This window comes from Loxodonta africana, chromosome 11 (genome assembly GCF_030014295.1).
Source record: "Loxodonta africana isolate mLoxAfr1 chromosome 11, mLoxAfr1.hap2, whole genome shotgun sequence".
Taxonomy (NCBI): domain Eukaryota; kingdom Metazoa; phylum Chordata; class Mammalia; order Proboscidea; family Elephantidae; genus Loxodonta; species Loxodonta africana.
In genome coordinates, this window is record NC_087352.1 from 48,476,736 (window position 1) to 48,493,584 (window position 16,849).

Consider the following 16,849-nt stretch of genomic DNA (forward strand, 5'->3'; position numbering starts at 1 on the left):
GGACACAAAAAGAGAGAGTGGAGGGACAGAGCGGGCTGTCTCATTAGGGGGAGAGTAATTGTGAGTATGTAGCAAGGTGTATGTTAAGTTTTTATGTGAGAGACTGACTTGATTTGTAAACTTTCACTTAAAGCACAATAAAAATAATAAAAAATAAATAAAATAAAAAGGGTCCTATCCTCTGAAACTACTACAGAAACCTCTCACATTAAAGGAGGGAAACCAGTACCGTTTACTGAATAGCAAGCGTGTTAGAAGCAGTTCCCTGAGCATCACAGAGTCCCCAAACCTCCATCGGGTGTGTGTCCACGCTACCCTGCCACTATTACAGCTGTGCACATTTTATTTCTTAGGGACTTGTTTAAAAGTTCTCTGTCTCTTATACAATTCTTAACGACCTTGGAGTTCTCATTTCTCAGCTTATACACATTGAGAAGTGGCAAGTAAGAGGAAAATAAAAAGCAGCAAAAGAAGTTGGTGCTAATTAGATGTCAAGAAAAAAACTACAAATAGACATAAGAGTATTACCAAAACATATAGTAGGGAGCATTCAAAATGATCTCAAATTATCCAGAAAAGATCAAAGGGTATGTAAAGTCTCCTGTTAGACAGCAGGGAACTATGCCTGGAAAACAAGACACAAAGTGCTTAAGACAGCACCTGGTACACAGCAAACACTCTATATATGTTTATTGAATAAATAAAAACCAAAACCTGGTGGCGTAGTGGTAAGTGCTACAACTGCTAACCAAAAGGTGAGCAGTTCGAATCCACCAGGCGCTCCTTGGAAACTCCATGGGGCAGTTCTACTCTGTCCTATAGGGTTGCTATGAGTTGGAATCGACTCAACAGCAATGGGTTTATCATGCTTTTCAAATTGAGGGGCTAGGACTAGACTTTTTGGGCATATTTTTAGACATCCCTAAGTTTTCTAAAGACATTACAGGGGGAGATTACTTTGATATTAACCTTTAAAAACTAATACAACCACTCTGACACAACAGACAGCCCCAGACAGAGTGAGAAAAAAAAGCAGAACAAAAAAATCAAATTCATAAAAAAAGACCAGACTTACTGGCCTGAAGGAGCCTGGAGAAACCCCTGAGACTAAGGCCCTAAGGCACTCCTCTGACTTAGAACTGCAGCCTTTCCCAGAAACCACCTTCCGGCCAAGCAATAGACAGGCTTATAAAAAAACAGCAACACTCAAAAGGAACGTGCTCCTTAGAACAAACAATTACATGAAACCAAAAGGCAACATCTGCCCAAAAGTAAAGACGAGAAGGCAGGAAGGGGGCGGAAAGCCAGATGACAGGAAACGGGAACCCAGGGTGGAAATGGGAAGAAAGCTGACACACCGTGGGAACTGCAACCAATGTCATGGGACACTTTGTGTATAATGCATGAGAAACTTATTTGCTCTGTATACTTTCACCTAAAACACAATATTCAAAAAATAATTAACTATTAAAAAATTAACACAAATAGTTCACACAACTGAGTCATTTGTATAACCACCTGCTAACCCAATACTGCTAGGAGATTTCTGTGCCCCAGTTTCGGTTGGAGTAGGGCTACTTATTTGTTTGGGGGCTAGCTAAACAGAACAGAGATGAGTTTAATGCAAAAATGAAGCTTTCATGGCAATTATAGGTCAAACAATTTTACAGCATGCTGCGGGAAGTTTTACAGTAGCTTGAACTAAGGGAAGGTGGTAAGGGAAGAGACCTCTCCAGGCACACTGAAGTACAGGCTTGGTAAAGCCAACAGCCCTAAAGCAGCAGAGCCCGTGGCTACAGCAGGGCTGTGAGCCAGGGCTCCCTCCAGCCATACAATGGTCATCACACTGAAATCAATGTGGGGAACTTAAATTTCACTGGTTTGGGAGTTTTATATGCATTTCATCTATAAATCTGTTTTGGCTTTACAGTTTAAACACAGTAGTTTATACCTTTTTTAGATTTATGCTTGCAAAAGAACCACTGTAATTTTTTTAAATGTTAAGAAAACACTGGAATAATTTTTTCCTATACATTACTCAAGTTTGAGGAATGCTGTTTTAACTTATTTTAATTATTTGCTGCCTGCTCTTCTAGGTAACAACTACTGATCAAGATTTCACACACTTTCAGACAATACGGTTTTATTTGAATAAGGAACCAAATTCAAAAACTATATTCACTGGTGGGAAAAGGCTGCACTAATGCCCCGAAGTGTTACTACCATAAACACTGAAGACTATTTACAAACAATTCACTAATGCCCGTCTTCGGAGTCAAGACACCAAGTTGTATGTGGCTCCCCTAATGAGTAACCTGTTTCATTTTGAGGGTCTACAAAGGTCAGAGTAAAGGTGCTATTAGAATAAAATTCCATTTTTACATAGTTCATTAGTAACCAGAGTCACTTCTATAGTGTTCAACTGCATCTCCCCAAAACTAACCGGTACAGTATGAGCCAGACACATATACTATGGCCTACCTGTATCTCCTCTCCCTAATACTTCCTTGATTGTGGAGTTATGGGCAGCAGTGCACCAAAAGACTCAGATAGTAAATCTAGCCCCACATAATTATGAAATTCTACACTGCTGCAAATAATAACAGGAACAAAAGCCTGAGCATCTAATCCAGTGCATGTACACAGTGAGAGGGTGAAGAAATGTGGGGCCCCTCCATACTCAGAGAGAGGGACTGGGTTCCATATTTTAAATAAGTCATCCCATTTAACCCTCACACACACTCTGTGATGCAGGCATTCCCTCACTTCACGGGGGAGCGAACAGAAGTGAAGACAGGGTAAGTAACTTGGCAAGCTCACACACTAGTGGGTGGGAAGGCTCCCGGCTGGCTCCATGTCCATGCTCCCTCCCCTTTGCTAAGCTGCTCTAACTAGGGTAGGCAGGCAGGCAGGCAGTCCACACTGCCTGCTGAAATACTACTTCATTATCAATGACTCAACAAAGCAAAAATCAAAAGACAAAATTAAGACCAGGATGAAAAAATAAATAAAATTTACTTTTAGGAATCAAGGACTTATACTGGCTATGGAAGTTAAATTCGGTAACCAGTAGCTTAAGTTGACCTCATCTTATATATATTACAGTGAAAAGCATATCCTGTTAAGCCACTCTAGAAAAAATTAAAACTGTTTTTCATAATTCTCTAGAATTTACTTGCTGAAATTATCTTAAGAAAAAGAACAAAACAGATATTCACTTATTTAATAAAAATTAATAACAAATGCATAAATAAGTGACATTTATGGACAAAGACTTCATCTGGAAAGAATGAAAAGGTTTATATAGCTACGAGCTGCACTTTACAGTGCATCGACGACTAACAAGTTACCTAATTTTTCACATATCCTTAGATTTTATCCAACAGACCTACTATCTCCACTACATTACCAGTAAGATGACTTACTTTGGCTCTCCTATCTTGATGCCGGGATGCTGTGTGTAGGCGTGGGAATGTGTACTTGGGGCAGACTTAAACGCCATTGGACAAATAGGACACTTGTAGAAGACTTCACAGTGAGAACCCTGAATGTGAGACTTCAGGGCAGCCACATCCGAGTACACAACATTGCAATGTACACATCTGTCAGAAAAATAAACACAAACCTGGTCAAACGTGCAACTTCATTGGGTAAGAACAGGGTAAAATGAACGTACTTTAATAGCCCTTTTAGGTTACTAATGAAGAAGAAAAATAAAATTCAAATGGTCTAAATTTTAATTTTGGTGCATCTTTAAAGTTTCTAGGGATGAACTGTCCAGACTCCAGACTATGATGAGACTGATGGATTGTGGAAGACACAGAAAGCCCAGTGACTCCAGGCTTTGGAGAAGATGTCCACAGGCTGACCTGACAGCAGGGCCCTGGCCTTCCTACACACCCTCAATACCCAAGTGGCGTTTCCAAACAGAAGAAATCTTCGCTATCTAAAGATGCCTGCCATCAAAAGAGGACGGAGAGGAACAGGGCTAACGGGACTCTGCCACTGTTTCCCAGCACACACTGATGTAGCCCCAATGGATCTGTAGTTTATGGTGGCCCCTAAGGTAGGGAAGGCCAATCATCCAGGGTTTTTATTTTCTGGAAAATAAATTTAAGTACGCTTATACTTGTTCAAGAAGCTACATGGATTATAAACTTCTGAAAAACCAGCATCTTTTTAAAAAGTACCTTTCTTACTTCTTGAATTTCTAATAATTTGACGATTGGCTCATTTCTTATTTCTCTCCTACTTCATCTCTCCCACTCAGGGACTCTCAGCAACAATTTATAACGCATCTCTCTGATGACGTATTCTTCTTTGTTCACGCCTGTAAACTATTTGGAGTGGTCCTACTTACTGTAGATGCCCAAGAGCCTACAGAGATACACCTCTAACACGACTGCGTATGTGTGTTCCTGGATGTGTGTATGAGCCGACTGAAGGAAGACTGCAGGTTAGGGAGAAGAAGGACAAAGGGGAAGTTATTGGGGCAGGAGGCTCTTCCCCAAAGAGCTATGTTAGAAGAGGACACACGCGCGACTTTTCAACGTGGACAAACTAAAAGTAAAGGGACAAAATAAAAGTAGAGGACCTTCTCTGTTTTGATTACAGAAGGGGAGGCATTAAGACATACACAAATGCATGTATTCTTTCAGGGGTTAAAATGCTGAAAGTGTGACAACGGTGTGCTTAGAAACGGTACAAAAGAGAAGGCTCTAAAAGTCAATCAAAGCCAAGCCTCACTACATACATAATTTTGCCTAGAATGATCACCCCATTTACCCTCAGGTTTGTGTGGACCAGCAGGCCACTACTGCATTAATACATTCAATAGTATTCAAACGGATCAGCTCTACTACAAAGGAGCTGGGTTCCCAGAGGATCTGTTAATTCCACGTATCATTGTATGTCCCTAAAAATCATGTGCACAGACCACTCAAAACACTGTGTAGTTATAAGTGAATCAACTTTACTTACACATAAGTGAATGATATACTGACCGAAAACCAACTCTTCGCGTGTAGTGCAGACAGTTCTTGGTGACATGGGTCTGGAAGTGCACCGACCTGCAGATGGCCCCACACTCAGGGCAGGTGTAGGGAGATTTGTGCTGATGAATTCTCTGGTGTGATGCAAAACTGCACTGGTTAGGAAGCAGCATCTGGCAGATAGTGCATGTCTTCTAAATAAACCAAAGGGGGAAAGGGTTGGTCCTACTGTTTTCAAATATCCAAAGAATCTTGGTGCACCCTCAAAATAATTATACATCCTTCATTTCAAACACTATAATTGACTCTAAGCCTAAGGTGAAAGCAAACTTTAAAGTTCAATAAAAAATTCTCTACTGTGCAAAAATAAAAATAACATGTACGACGTACTCAGGCTCACCCCAAAGTGTGAGTTAAGGAGAATGTCAGCTTTAGGAAGAGTTCCAATTCTGTGACTTGTGCATTTTGTTTAGTGCAAAGAGGTATTAGAAGTGATATTTTTGCAAATTTATGTTAGCAAATCAACTTCAACGTATACAAACAAGTTTCTGAACATGTTTTTTTTGACAACAGTCAATGGTATCTTCCCATAACTCATAAAATACTTTCTTCAAAATAATAAAATTTAGAGGCTAAGCTGATTTCTTTGTCATTTCAGTTATGTGACATCTTAACTGTGAAAATGCAAAAGATAATGTGTTGTGCAGACTTTCACGAAAAACACAGTAAATGCTTAAAAAAGAAGAAGAAAAGAATGCCAAAGAATAGCCACAGCAACTCATTGCTCTTTTTTGCACAAGAATTGGCCTTTAAATGGAAGACCTGGCCATGTTATGACATAATTAAAAACCAATGAACTCAATTTTAGATACAGAAGTTTAAACGTTAAATTGAAACTTTATAGAGCTTAAAATCTGATCACATAGAAAATAAAGTTACAATTGAAATCCTCTTTGGAAAAAGCTCTATACCATTAACTACCCAGGAAAAATTAAAATACACAATTTTTATCCCCTTATATGTAAGCATTAAACAAGGTGTATTAAACAAACAAAAAACCTGATGGTTAAATATCAGTTGAGGACTTATGTCCACCCCAGAAATAAGCCTAACGTAGCATATGAGATAAAATGTGTTGGACTACTATTTACACTTTTGGGTAAAAACAAGTATTTATTATCTTCTAAAATGACTTGTATTAAAGTCAGTTAAAGAAAGCCTCAAAGTACAGACCTTTGCTCAGATTTAAAATGCCCTTTTATAATGCCAATGGAGTTATGAAATATTTCTTTAAAAACTTCTTAGTATTTAGCTTTCAAATCAAGCCCACAAATTAAGGTCTAATAACTTTTGCACACCTGAGGGAACTATCTTTTTTTTGTTTTCTCCTGAAAATATTAAAATACATATTTTAGCCCATAAAATGTTTATTATAATCACAAAACAAGAATATTACAGGCAGCTTTGAAGATGATACTGTCATTAAAAACAGCATTTCTTTTCTGATAACACATATTTCAAAGGTAAAAACAAGCCACACAAGGACAACCAATCAGCAGATTCATTAATTGTTAAGAATCCGCTGACATCTATATTATCATATCTACATGATCACTGTTTTCTTTGAACTGAAGTCTTCCATCTACCTTCACCAGTCATTAATCTCACGCAGAGAATTGTCTGAATTTCCACAGGCATCTTAGAATTTCTTGCTTACTTGGGAATAAAATCAGTATTTTCATAGACTAAGTCAGAAATATATATATATATATACATACACACACATATATTAGACATACATATATTTACACATACCAAAAAAAACCAAACGCGTTGCCATCGAATCAATTCCAACTCATGGCAACCCTACAGGACAGAGTAGAACTGCCCCATAGGGTATCCAAGGAATGCTGGTAGATTCAAACTGCTGACCTTCTGGTTAGCAGCTGAATGGTAAACCATTGCACCACCAGGGCTCCTAAACATATGTAATTAATATTATAATATATTCTACCACGTGCCAAGCAGTGAGCTAGGTACCTTAAATACATTATCTCATTTAAGTCTCAAAAATCTATGAAGATAATATCTTCATTTTACAGATTAGGACATGAGACTTACAGAAGTAAAGAAACTCTCCCAAGGCTTACAGCTATTAAGTGGAAGAACCAAGATTTGAACTGGGCTCTGAACAGTTCCAAGGCCCGTGATGGAGGGGTATGTGAGAGACAGGGGCAGGGTTATAAGGAATAAACAAAGAAAAACACGGAGAGAAAAATCGTTAGCAAATACATCTGAATGCCAATCATGAGAGTTTTATGTTAGGATGATGGGTGGCCCCCGCCCCCCCAGCCCCTTTCTCTCTCTTCTGAAGTTATGTAGTCATAGTGGAGCCCTGGTGGCGTAGTAGCTAAGAGCTCAGGCTGCTAATCAAAAGGTCAGCAGTTTCAATCTACCAGCCACTCCCTAGAAACCCTGTAGGGTAGTTCTACTCTGTCCCGTAGGGTCGTATGAGTCGGAATCGACTCAACAGCAATGGGTAATGGGGTGGGTGGTTATACTGCTATTATAATAGCGAAAAACAGCAAATAAAATAAAATAAACTCTAAAAAGAAGATAAAATGTTCCCTAAAAGTTAAAAATAATTTTCATATTATCTGTCATCAAGATATATTAATTCCTAATAAAGTTCACAATGAATTACTTATCTTCCCTATTGGACATTTATATGTACATAACATACTTATAATTATATAACTAGTTATGGATATGTTAGTGAGTGAGACCAAACCAAACCAAATTCATTCATTGCCACTGAGTTGATTCCGATTCATAGCAACCCTGTAGGACAGGGTAGATCTGCCCCATGGGGTTTCCAAGGAGCAGCTGGTGGATCTGAACTGCCGGCCTTTTGGATAGCAGCCGAGCTCTTAACCACTGTGCCACCAGAACAGTTTTGTTAATAGATTAATTGACGTAAGTATCAAAATTATTCAATTCAGGAGTCTTCAGTTTAGCCACACGATGGAATATTACTCAGCTATAAAAAGGAATGACGTTCTGATATATCCCACCACACGGATGAACCTTGAAAACATTAGCCAGTTACAACAGACCACATATGATTACATTCATATGAAAGACCAGAACAGAAAAATCTATAGAAACAGAAAAGTAGGTTAAAGCAAACCCACCGCCGTCAAGTCGATTCCGACGCATAGCGATCCTATAGGGTAGAGCAGAACTGTCCCATAGGGTTGCCAAGGAGTGGCTGGTGGATTCGAACTGCCAACCTTTTGGTTAGCAGCTGTAGAGGTTATTTAAACTTGGGGGCAGGGGGTGGGGCGATAAAGAATTTCTTTTTGAGGTGACCAAAATGTTTTAAAATTGTGGTGATCGCTGCACATATCTCAATACACTAAAACCCATTAAGCTGTACATTTTAAATGGGCGAACTGTATGGTCTATGAATTGTATCTCAATAAAGCTGTCTTCTTTTAAAGCTTTTATGAATTAAGTGTTCTTGACACACAAATCTCTCACTACAAAGACTATGAAAAATATTTTAGAGTAGCAGAGTCTCCTTCCAGCATTTCAATACCAGCCTCCTCCTCATACCAGTTCTTGGTGAGGAAGAGCGTGGCCTTCACAGTACACCATGAGGCAGGCAGGGCTCTGTGAGGGCAACTGGACGCCATCCGCCCCCCTGCCACTGACCTGTTGTGTGGATCTGCATTCGCTCATTTCCGCTGGCTGAGGCTCCTCATCCACTTTAGACAGAGAAGTAACACAGCAGAAGCCAGTCTGGACTACAGCCCGAAATCAAAGCGCATTTATACTTTGCAATTGCTGAAATTCGATAATGAGGTCACTGGGGAATCGTGTTGGGTAGTTGAAAACCTTATCTTTAGTTTATCCACATAGATGCACACCCATTCATATGTGTACGCTGTACTCATTCCCATATTTCTATCTTAGTTTGCCTGTTTCTGCTCCTTGGCTTCATTCCTTTGTGAGAAAAATAATGCTATTTTTGGTTGTATACATTCTCCCTCTGAAAGATGCTTGCATGGTATCAGTAGTTTTAAACTCAGATGACATGGTTCACTGAACTACACTCCCTCAAGTTTTCACCTCGTACCTGCTGTATGGGATAACGCGTCATCTCTACCTTTCGAAGCTTCCCAGATACCTGTTGCCATCAAACTGATTCCGACTCATAGTGACCCTATGGGAGAGAGTAGAACTGCCCATGGGGTTTCCAAGGAGTGGCTAGAAGATTCAAACTACTGATCTTTTGGTTAGCAGCCAAGCTCTTCACCACTGTGCCACCAAGGTTCCTTAATGTGAAAGAACCTGCCTTTTGAATAGAAGAAAGTGTAATCAAATGTGTTCAAATGGTTTCACGTGTCTCTTGACATTTTAAATATGTCATCTGATAATGAAGCCATGCTTTCAGTACTTCACCGATAAACAGCTAATTCCTACTCCAGAGCAGCCTCATTTGTCTCAGAGAATTATTTTTTAAAGACAGGTATTACTTTTCAATAGTCAGGTGATACTAGAAAGCTATAAGAATATAAAAGTTAAAAGTAATCATGTTTCATCCTTTACAACTACTCTCACTGAGCCTTCTCTGCCCAATCCTGGCACTGAAATCGATCACTGGCACTCAAAGATGGGTCATAGAGAAGGAAGTCGTTATAGTGGAATTGTGTACCCCAAAAATGTGTTATAAATCTTAACCCCTACACCTGTGATAGGAGACCTGGTGACGCAGCGGTTAAAGCAACTGACTGCTTACTGAAAGGTTGGAGGTTCAAAACCACCAGCAGCTCCCTGGGAGAAAGATGTGGTGGTCTGCTTTCATAGAGGTTGATAGCCTTGGAAACCCTACGAGGTCGCTATGAGTCAGGATCCCTATGGCAGTGGGTTATACCTGTGATTTTAATCCCATTTGGGAATGGGTTTTGTTATGTTAATGAGGCAGTATTAGTGTAGGGTATGTCTTATATCCATCTCTTTTGAGATATAAACAGAGAAGACTAAGCAAGTAACCAAGAAAGCAAGCATAGACGGGATGAGACAGATGCCACACCACTTGAAGATAACCAAGGAACCAAGGAATAGAAGCTTAAAGAAACAAGCACCTCCTCTCAGAGGGGACAGAGCGCAAGCCTTCCCCTAAAGCCTTCTAGCCTCCCAAGCTGTAAGAAAATAAATTTGTTCATTAAAGCCACCTACTTGTGGTATTTCTGTTACAGCATCACTAGATAACTAAGACAGGGGTTGTTGTTAGCTGCCATCAAGTTCCGACTCATTGTGACCCTATATATAACAGACCGAAACAATCCTGCACCACCCTCACAATAGTAGGTACAGCCCTAGTAGGAGCCAGAGAGAGTTAGGGCTCAGATGAGGAATTATCAGAGTAACAAAGAAAATAATTCTACATGTTTTTAATTCATATTTTAGGAAGAAAAAAATAGCCTGCAAAAGGCACATGGAGAAGAATGAGAAAGGCTAGCAAAATATGAGTAAATACAACATAAATTTATACTTAAATTTCAAATAGACCAAAGCCTACAGCAACCTGAGACAGTATTTTAATTAAAGCTCCAAAGGTCACAGACATTGCAAAGCTCATTAATCAACCTAGATGCTAAGTAAATTTTTTCTGCCTCATAACAGCAATTTCATAATCTTCTCTATAGTATAATTACAAAATAATAGTAATAAAGTATATCAGTTTGTTTTCTGGCTTTCACTGTCATCCAATTTCACAATGAAACACAAAGAAAGCATTTCATTTCAGATCTTACTTAAATGGAAATTATACAACAATCATCACGGCAATATTGACTATGTATCTTTTGTCCCCAAAACTAGTTAGTTGTGGTGGTTTTGTCCCCAAATGATTCCGCTCCATGAAAATCCCTAATTATAAGAATTGTCAGTTAAGTGAGCAAATTTCAGAAAGGAGGGCTGACAAAGATATAATCTACCAACACAATAATCACTGGAGAATAGGTAAATTAACGGTTAATAACCCTAAAATGGAAACTCTGGTGGCATAGTGGTTAAGAGCTACGTCTGCTAACCAAAAGGTCAGCAGTTCGAATCCTCTAGGCACTCCTTGGAAACTCTGTGGGGCAGTTCTACTCTGACCTATAGAGTCGCTATGAGTCAGAATCGACTCAGCGGCAATGGGTTTGGTTTTGGTAACCTAAGATAGGAGCCTCTGGGTGGTGCAAACGGTTAACACACTCAGTTCCTAACCAAAGTTTCAGACATTCAAGTCCACCCATGGTGCCTCCTCAGAAGAAAGGCTTGGCCATCTACTTCCGAAAATCATCCATTGAAAATCCTATGGGACACGGTTCTGCTCTGACACACATGGGGTCACCACGAGTTGGAGACAACTCAACGGCAACTGATTTTATTGTGGGGGAGGGGACTGACCCCGAAATATACACTAGGACAGCAAGAACTGGAGTCACATCACCAAATTAAAATTAACCATTTAAAAGAACAGGACCAAAAAGCAAGAGTCATGAGTCTTCAACTGATAATGATATGTGGGGGAGGACAGTTCAGGTGGGCTCCATGGTTGAGAGGAAACTGAGCAGAGTACGTCCAGAAATGCAAACTGGCTAGGGCTACGCAAAGAGAATTTAATACACTTGGTTTAGTTCCCAAAGCTGAAATGAATCAGCAATCCCTAAAAACAAGGACCACTACAGATAGATAACACTACCTGCATTCTTGAAGTTGATTTGGACCTAACTCAAAGAATCCATTATCACATGATTTCTAACGTACTTTCAACTTTAAAATTCTATACTTCTGTATCTTAGGGCATCAGCACGATGAACTGAGAAGAATAAGGGACTGGCAATAAAGAAGAAACCCTGCCTAGAGTTCTGACTCTGTCACTAATTGGGCATTTGTTTCTTCAATTGTAAAATAAAAGGGTTAACCAGAGGACCTGTATCATTAATTCTCTTCTATGGCTGTTGTGGATTCTATAGGAAGAAAACTGATCTTAACAATTAAGAGGTGACAGGGTGCATCTGCAGTCTGCACTTGGCTAAACTTAGTCATGGTTTTACTAAAGAGGTGAAGCAATGCCATTCCGATACACTGAACTATCAATTATTAAAACTACGATCTTCAGTTCTTAAATATTTCATGGAGAAGAGAAAGTCTCTAGCCCCACTCCTTTCCTCAAAGTCCCCTAAAGCAAGGACTATTAATCAGAGAGGTCAGATTACAAACTCCCAATTGGGGTAGACCTACTAGTTTTAAAAAGTCAACTGCCATGTGCTCTATTTTCATTGCACTGCTTGGTTCATGCAGCCGGAAAGGTCAACGATTCCGGCTCTCCCCTCTCCCTCTCTCCACTATACCATCTCTTCTTCTCCCTCAGTACTTCCCTCCTCCGTACCAATGCGGATGCAGATATAGCCTAGGCTTTGCGTAAACCTGCTGCAGGTTCCTGAACCTCATCACCTATTGGAGTGCGATACAATTCCAAGACTCGGATTCAGTAGGATAAAGTGGGCCTTGAGCTAAACCATGTATTCCAACCCAGCTCCCACCAGAGCCCTGCCCTGGGAGGTTACTAATCACAGGGCCATGTAAAAATAAGTAATAACAAGAAAAAAATTTCCTGTTGCCATTATTGTTTTGTGTAGACCACCACAGGACCTCTGTAGGAGGAGGAGCAACTGGAGAGCAGAATTCAGCAAATACCACCAAAACTCTACTTTTTCCCATTACATCCCACGAACTGTCAAAGAGCCATGCATGGGGGAATGGAGCAGGGAAAGTGGGCACAGAGCAAGCACAGATGCAGCAGCATTAACAGGAAAACAGACTCTTTGCCGGGCTCAGGGATGCACCCTTGGAAAAAGATCGGTTCAAAATATACCCATTGCAGTCAAGTCAATTCTGACTCACAGAGACCCTATAGGACAGAGTAAACCTGCCCTAATAGGGTTTCCAAGGCTGTAATCTTTACAAAAGCAGACTGCCACATCTTCCTCTGGTGGAGTGACTGGGGACCTTTTGGTTAGCAGCCAAGTGCTTTAACCATTGCGCCACCAGGGCTCCATTCGAAACATAAACAGGGTTAAAATATAAATGGGGGGAAATGAAAAATAGAGAAGGGAGATGGTGGCAGAGCTAGATGAAGAAAAGGTTGTTCTCAAGAGAAAGGCTGAGGTCTTATTTAAGTGGCTGGGATCAACAGATGGGAAAGGAAAGAGAAAGACTCTCATTCCTAACTGCTTTTAAAGATGGGGCTAGGAAAAACGGACATGTGAACCGGGGAGAAAGAACATCTGGATTCAGAGAACAGGGAAAACTCAGAAAGCCAAATGGAATGCCATCCTCACAGGCAGTCTAATTCCAAAAAGCCACCGAGAATCACCGTCTAAACGCCTCAGGCGGAGCATCAGAACGCAATTATGGAATCCCTCCTCGACAACAGGACAGCTATGTTAGGATGTTTTTAAAAAAAGAGTGAAACTTCCACTTCCAGGAAGATGGAGCAGGTGTAACTTTTCCCTCTTCTTTCCACTAAGTACAACTAAAAACCCTGGACATTGTAAATAAAACAAACACAGAAAGCCTCTGAAAAGTAAAGAGAAGGCAGGTTGGCTTGGGATGTCAGGAACCTCGGAATGACATGACAGTGAGGCCCCTGGATTTCCTTTTGCCTCATATATCCAAGACTTAGAGCCAAAGAAGCTGGCAATTCAATGGGCAATATTAACAGACAAAAAAGACAATAACCTAACAAAAGCCTGCAGTCTCAAGCCAAAAGACCAGGCAAGGGGTTGCCTAGCAAAACAGAAAACTTTTAGACAATCACCAGTCCACTCCATCTAAACACCGAAGAAAACACTGTGCCCCCACCCCAACCCATGCTAAGTCTAGGCGGAACTTATACTTCCACCCTCTGAAGGCTGTAATGAGATGTCCCAAAGCCCCCGCCAAGATACATGGTGGAGAAGGCTACGAGGAAGAGAAGGCTCCCTAGGCTACTCAGTAGGTGGTACTTAGATCCCTGCCAGGTGATAATGAGCCCCACCACCAGCCCAGCAGGTATTTAAAAATCCCAAAAAAGAAATCTCCAGACCCAGATGGCTTCACGGGGGAAGTCTACCAAACATTTAAAGAATAATTAACACCAATTATACACAATCTCTTCCAGAAAATAAGAGGGAACATATCTCGATTCATTTGCATAAAGGCAGTATTAATTTGAAGGTCCCTGGGTGGCTCAAACAGTTAAACACTCAACTAACCCACCCAGAACCCAGTGCTGTTGAACACTCAACTACTAACTCTGAAAGACTGGAAGTTCGAGTCCTTTCAGAAATACCTCAGAAGAAAGGCCTGGTGATCTATATCCAAAAAAACCAGCCATTGAAAACCCTATGGAGCACAGTTCTACTCTGACACACACGGGGTCGCCATGAGTTGCAGTCAACCCAGTGGCAACTGGTGACCTCCTGGAACTGTGGAATAGAGTCAGGGTTGCGTTAAACTGTGAGTGCTGAAGAAGTAGAAACCATTCCACTGAAGGATGGCCTAGGCTGCGGCCGCTGAGGAAGAAACCAGACTTCCTGCCGGGTCTGAGTAAGACGCTTTAGCTAAGTCTGAGAAGAATGGGAAACTGTGCAGCGGATATACTGGACTATGATTTATAATGAGAGAAGAGGAAGTGAGTAACAGGAAGAGTGTAATATTGGCATTTTTAAGTTGCCAGCCCTGATGCGCCTAACTATGCAGTTGGCTGAAGCTTATGAAATACTCTTCCCTGGTGAGCTGAGTAGACGACTTAGCTAGACATAACTGGCAAGAGGAAAAAGAACGGGTAAATGTTTGGCTTAGTGTCTGCTTGGCCTTAGAGTTCACGTACATTCTGCCATGACTCATTCCTTGGGATTTGAGGTGACACAGCTGACCTGCACATTTCACTTGTTCCAAGAAAATATAAAAATGTCCAAGATAGCAACTACATATACAAGAAAAGGTCTTCACCTCCTTCCCTGGGGAAACAGCTTAACCTGTTTGACCCTCGTTTGACTTTGGCCTAAAAGGTTAACAGAAAACAAAAACTGGAGGAATGCAGGGAAGAAGGGCAGTTCCTACTTTTCTGCCTATGTCTGACCTTGTTCCTAGAGAAGGAAGGACCCCAAAGAGGGCAGACACATCTGAGCGGAGCCCAAAATACCGGGAGACACAGATAAGCACACACCAGGTGATGGGAGAAGGAGGCAGGAGAACCCTCCTAAGCCAGAACGTGGTCTACTGCTCCACACCATCGACACAACAGAAGAGAAACAAAGCAACAGGACAAACAGAACTGAGTGTGTGGCTTCTTTTTTTTTTTTTTTTAACTGCATCCTTTTAAGATGAAAAGAAATATTAGCCCTTTGATGAAGTGGTGACAAGATAAGAGCTAGATAGAACCCAAGTATTATCACTAGAATATGCTCAAAGAGCTACATCAATCACTGCTTTTTCAAGCTATTTAGCTGCTTCACTGTTCTGAGTGTTTTACTGTCAGAGCGAATAAGACATTTAACATCCAAAGCACCAAGAATGTTGTCAAAACTCCTTATAACTTCCATCGCTACTAAGCTGAAGACCCAGAGAAAATCTTAGTGAGGTATTCTTGATCTTTTGGTTCCCAAACTCGAAAACCCAGGAAGAAGTTAACTCACTAGTTGCCAAGGCAGTACCATACTTCTGAAACACAGCATAAACCTCCTAATTACCAAAATACTGGAGGAGGAAAATGGGAAGGCCAGTTCACCCCCTGTATCTTCATAAACATAAATTTGACAGCCAGAGTACATTAGCTCAAACTAGCACCGCCTTTCAATTTCAAAAGTATCTTTGTTTGGATAATAAATCCTATGGTCTCCCTGGCTCAAACTTGCTTCATTCAACATTTGACATGCCTCGTTACTTCCAAAAAAAAAAAAACCACTGCCGTTAAGTTGATTCCGACTCATACCTACCCTACAGGACAGTACAGAACTGCCCCATCAGGTTTCCAAGGCTGTAAATCTTTACAGAAGCAGACTGTCGCATCTTTCTCCCGTGGTGCAGCCAGTGTGTTCGATCCGCCAACCTTTTGATTAGCAGCCGAGCACTTAACCAATGTACCACGAGGGCTCCTTACTTCCAAATAGGTAGCATATATTTGTAAAACTCAGTTGCCTCATGGAGATAAGCAAATGACAGAGATAAAAGACCACTGCCCATGTATTTCACCAACATTCATGTGCACTTCATTACAAAATAGAAAGATGCAAACACAATAATATTCCATTTAAATAGAGATGAGTTTACTATTAATTTGTAGCTTAAATTTATTGCAGTGATGAATATTAGTATGTTTGAAAATATTTCTTGGCCACCATAAAAGTGGTTCAGTACCAATTAGGTACATTTAACTATAAAAGACTTTTCAGTAACTATATAAATAACAACAGTAATAAAAAATTTCCAAAATTGTCACAAGTAAACTCAGAGCTCTGGTGATGCAGCCCGACTTGAACATTTATATAATGGAATGACAGGATAATAAGCTAAATCTCAGGCTAGCTACACATATTCCAATGACTGAATGGCTAAGAACTACTTAAAAAAACCAGTGCCGTCAAGTTGATTCCGACTCATAGCGACCCTACAGGACAGAGTAGAACTGCCCATAGAGCTTCCAAGGAGCGCCTGGCTGATTCGAACTGCCAACGCTTTGGTTAGCAGCCGTAGCACTTAACCGCTACGCCACCAGGGTTTCTGAGAACTACTTTACTTACCCTAAATCGAAGGTT

General features: G+C 40.6%; 1 protein-coding gene across 7 annotated transcripts in view; it reads right to left on the bottom strand.

Moving 5' to 3' along the window:
- The window catches only part of ZNF532 (zinc finger protein 532), a 134,002-nt gene that overhangs the window by 55,313 nt on the left and 61,840 nt on the right, over nt 1-16,849 (bottom strand). For 6 of the 7 annotated variants that reach the window (XM_010586709.3, XM_010586707.3, XM_010586699.3 and 3 more), the window contains 2 exons: nt 5,004-5,185; nt 3,426-3,602 (listed from right to left, as the gene is read on the bottom strand). In XM_010586709.3, coding sequence (XP_010585011.1) covers nt 3,426-3,602; nt 5,004-5,185 — 359 coding nt within the window. The remainder of the gene's footprint in view (nt 1-3,425; nt 3,603-5,003; nt 5,186-16,849) is intronic. The other variant, XM_064294459.1, reaches the window with a different exon arrangement.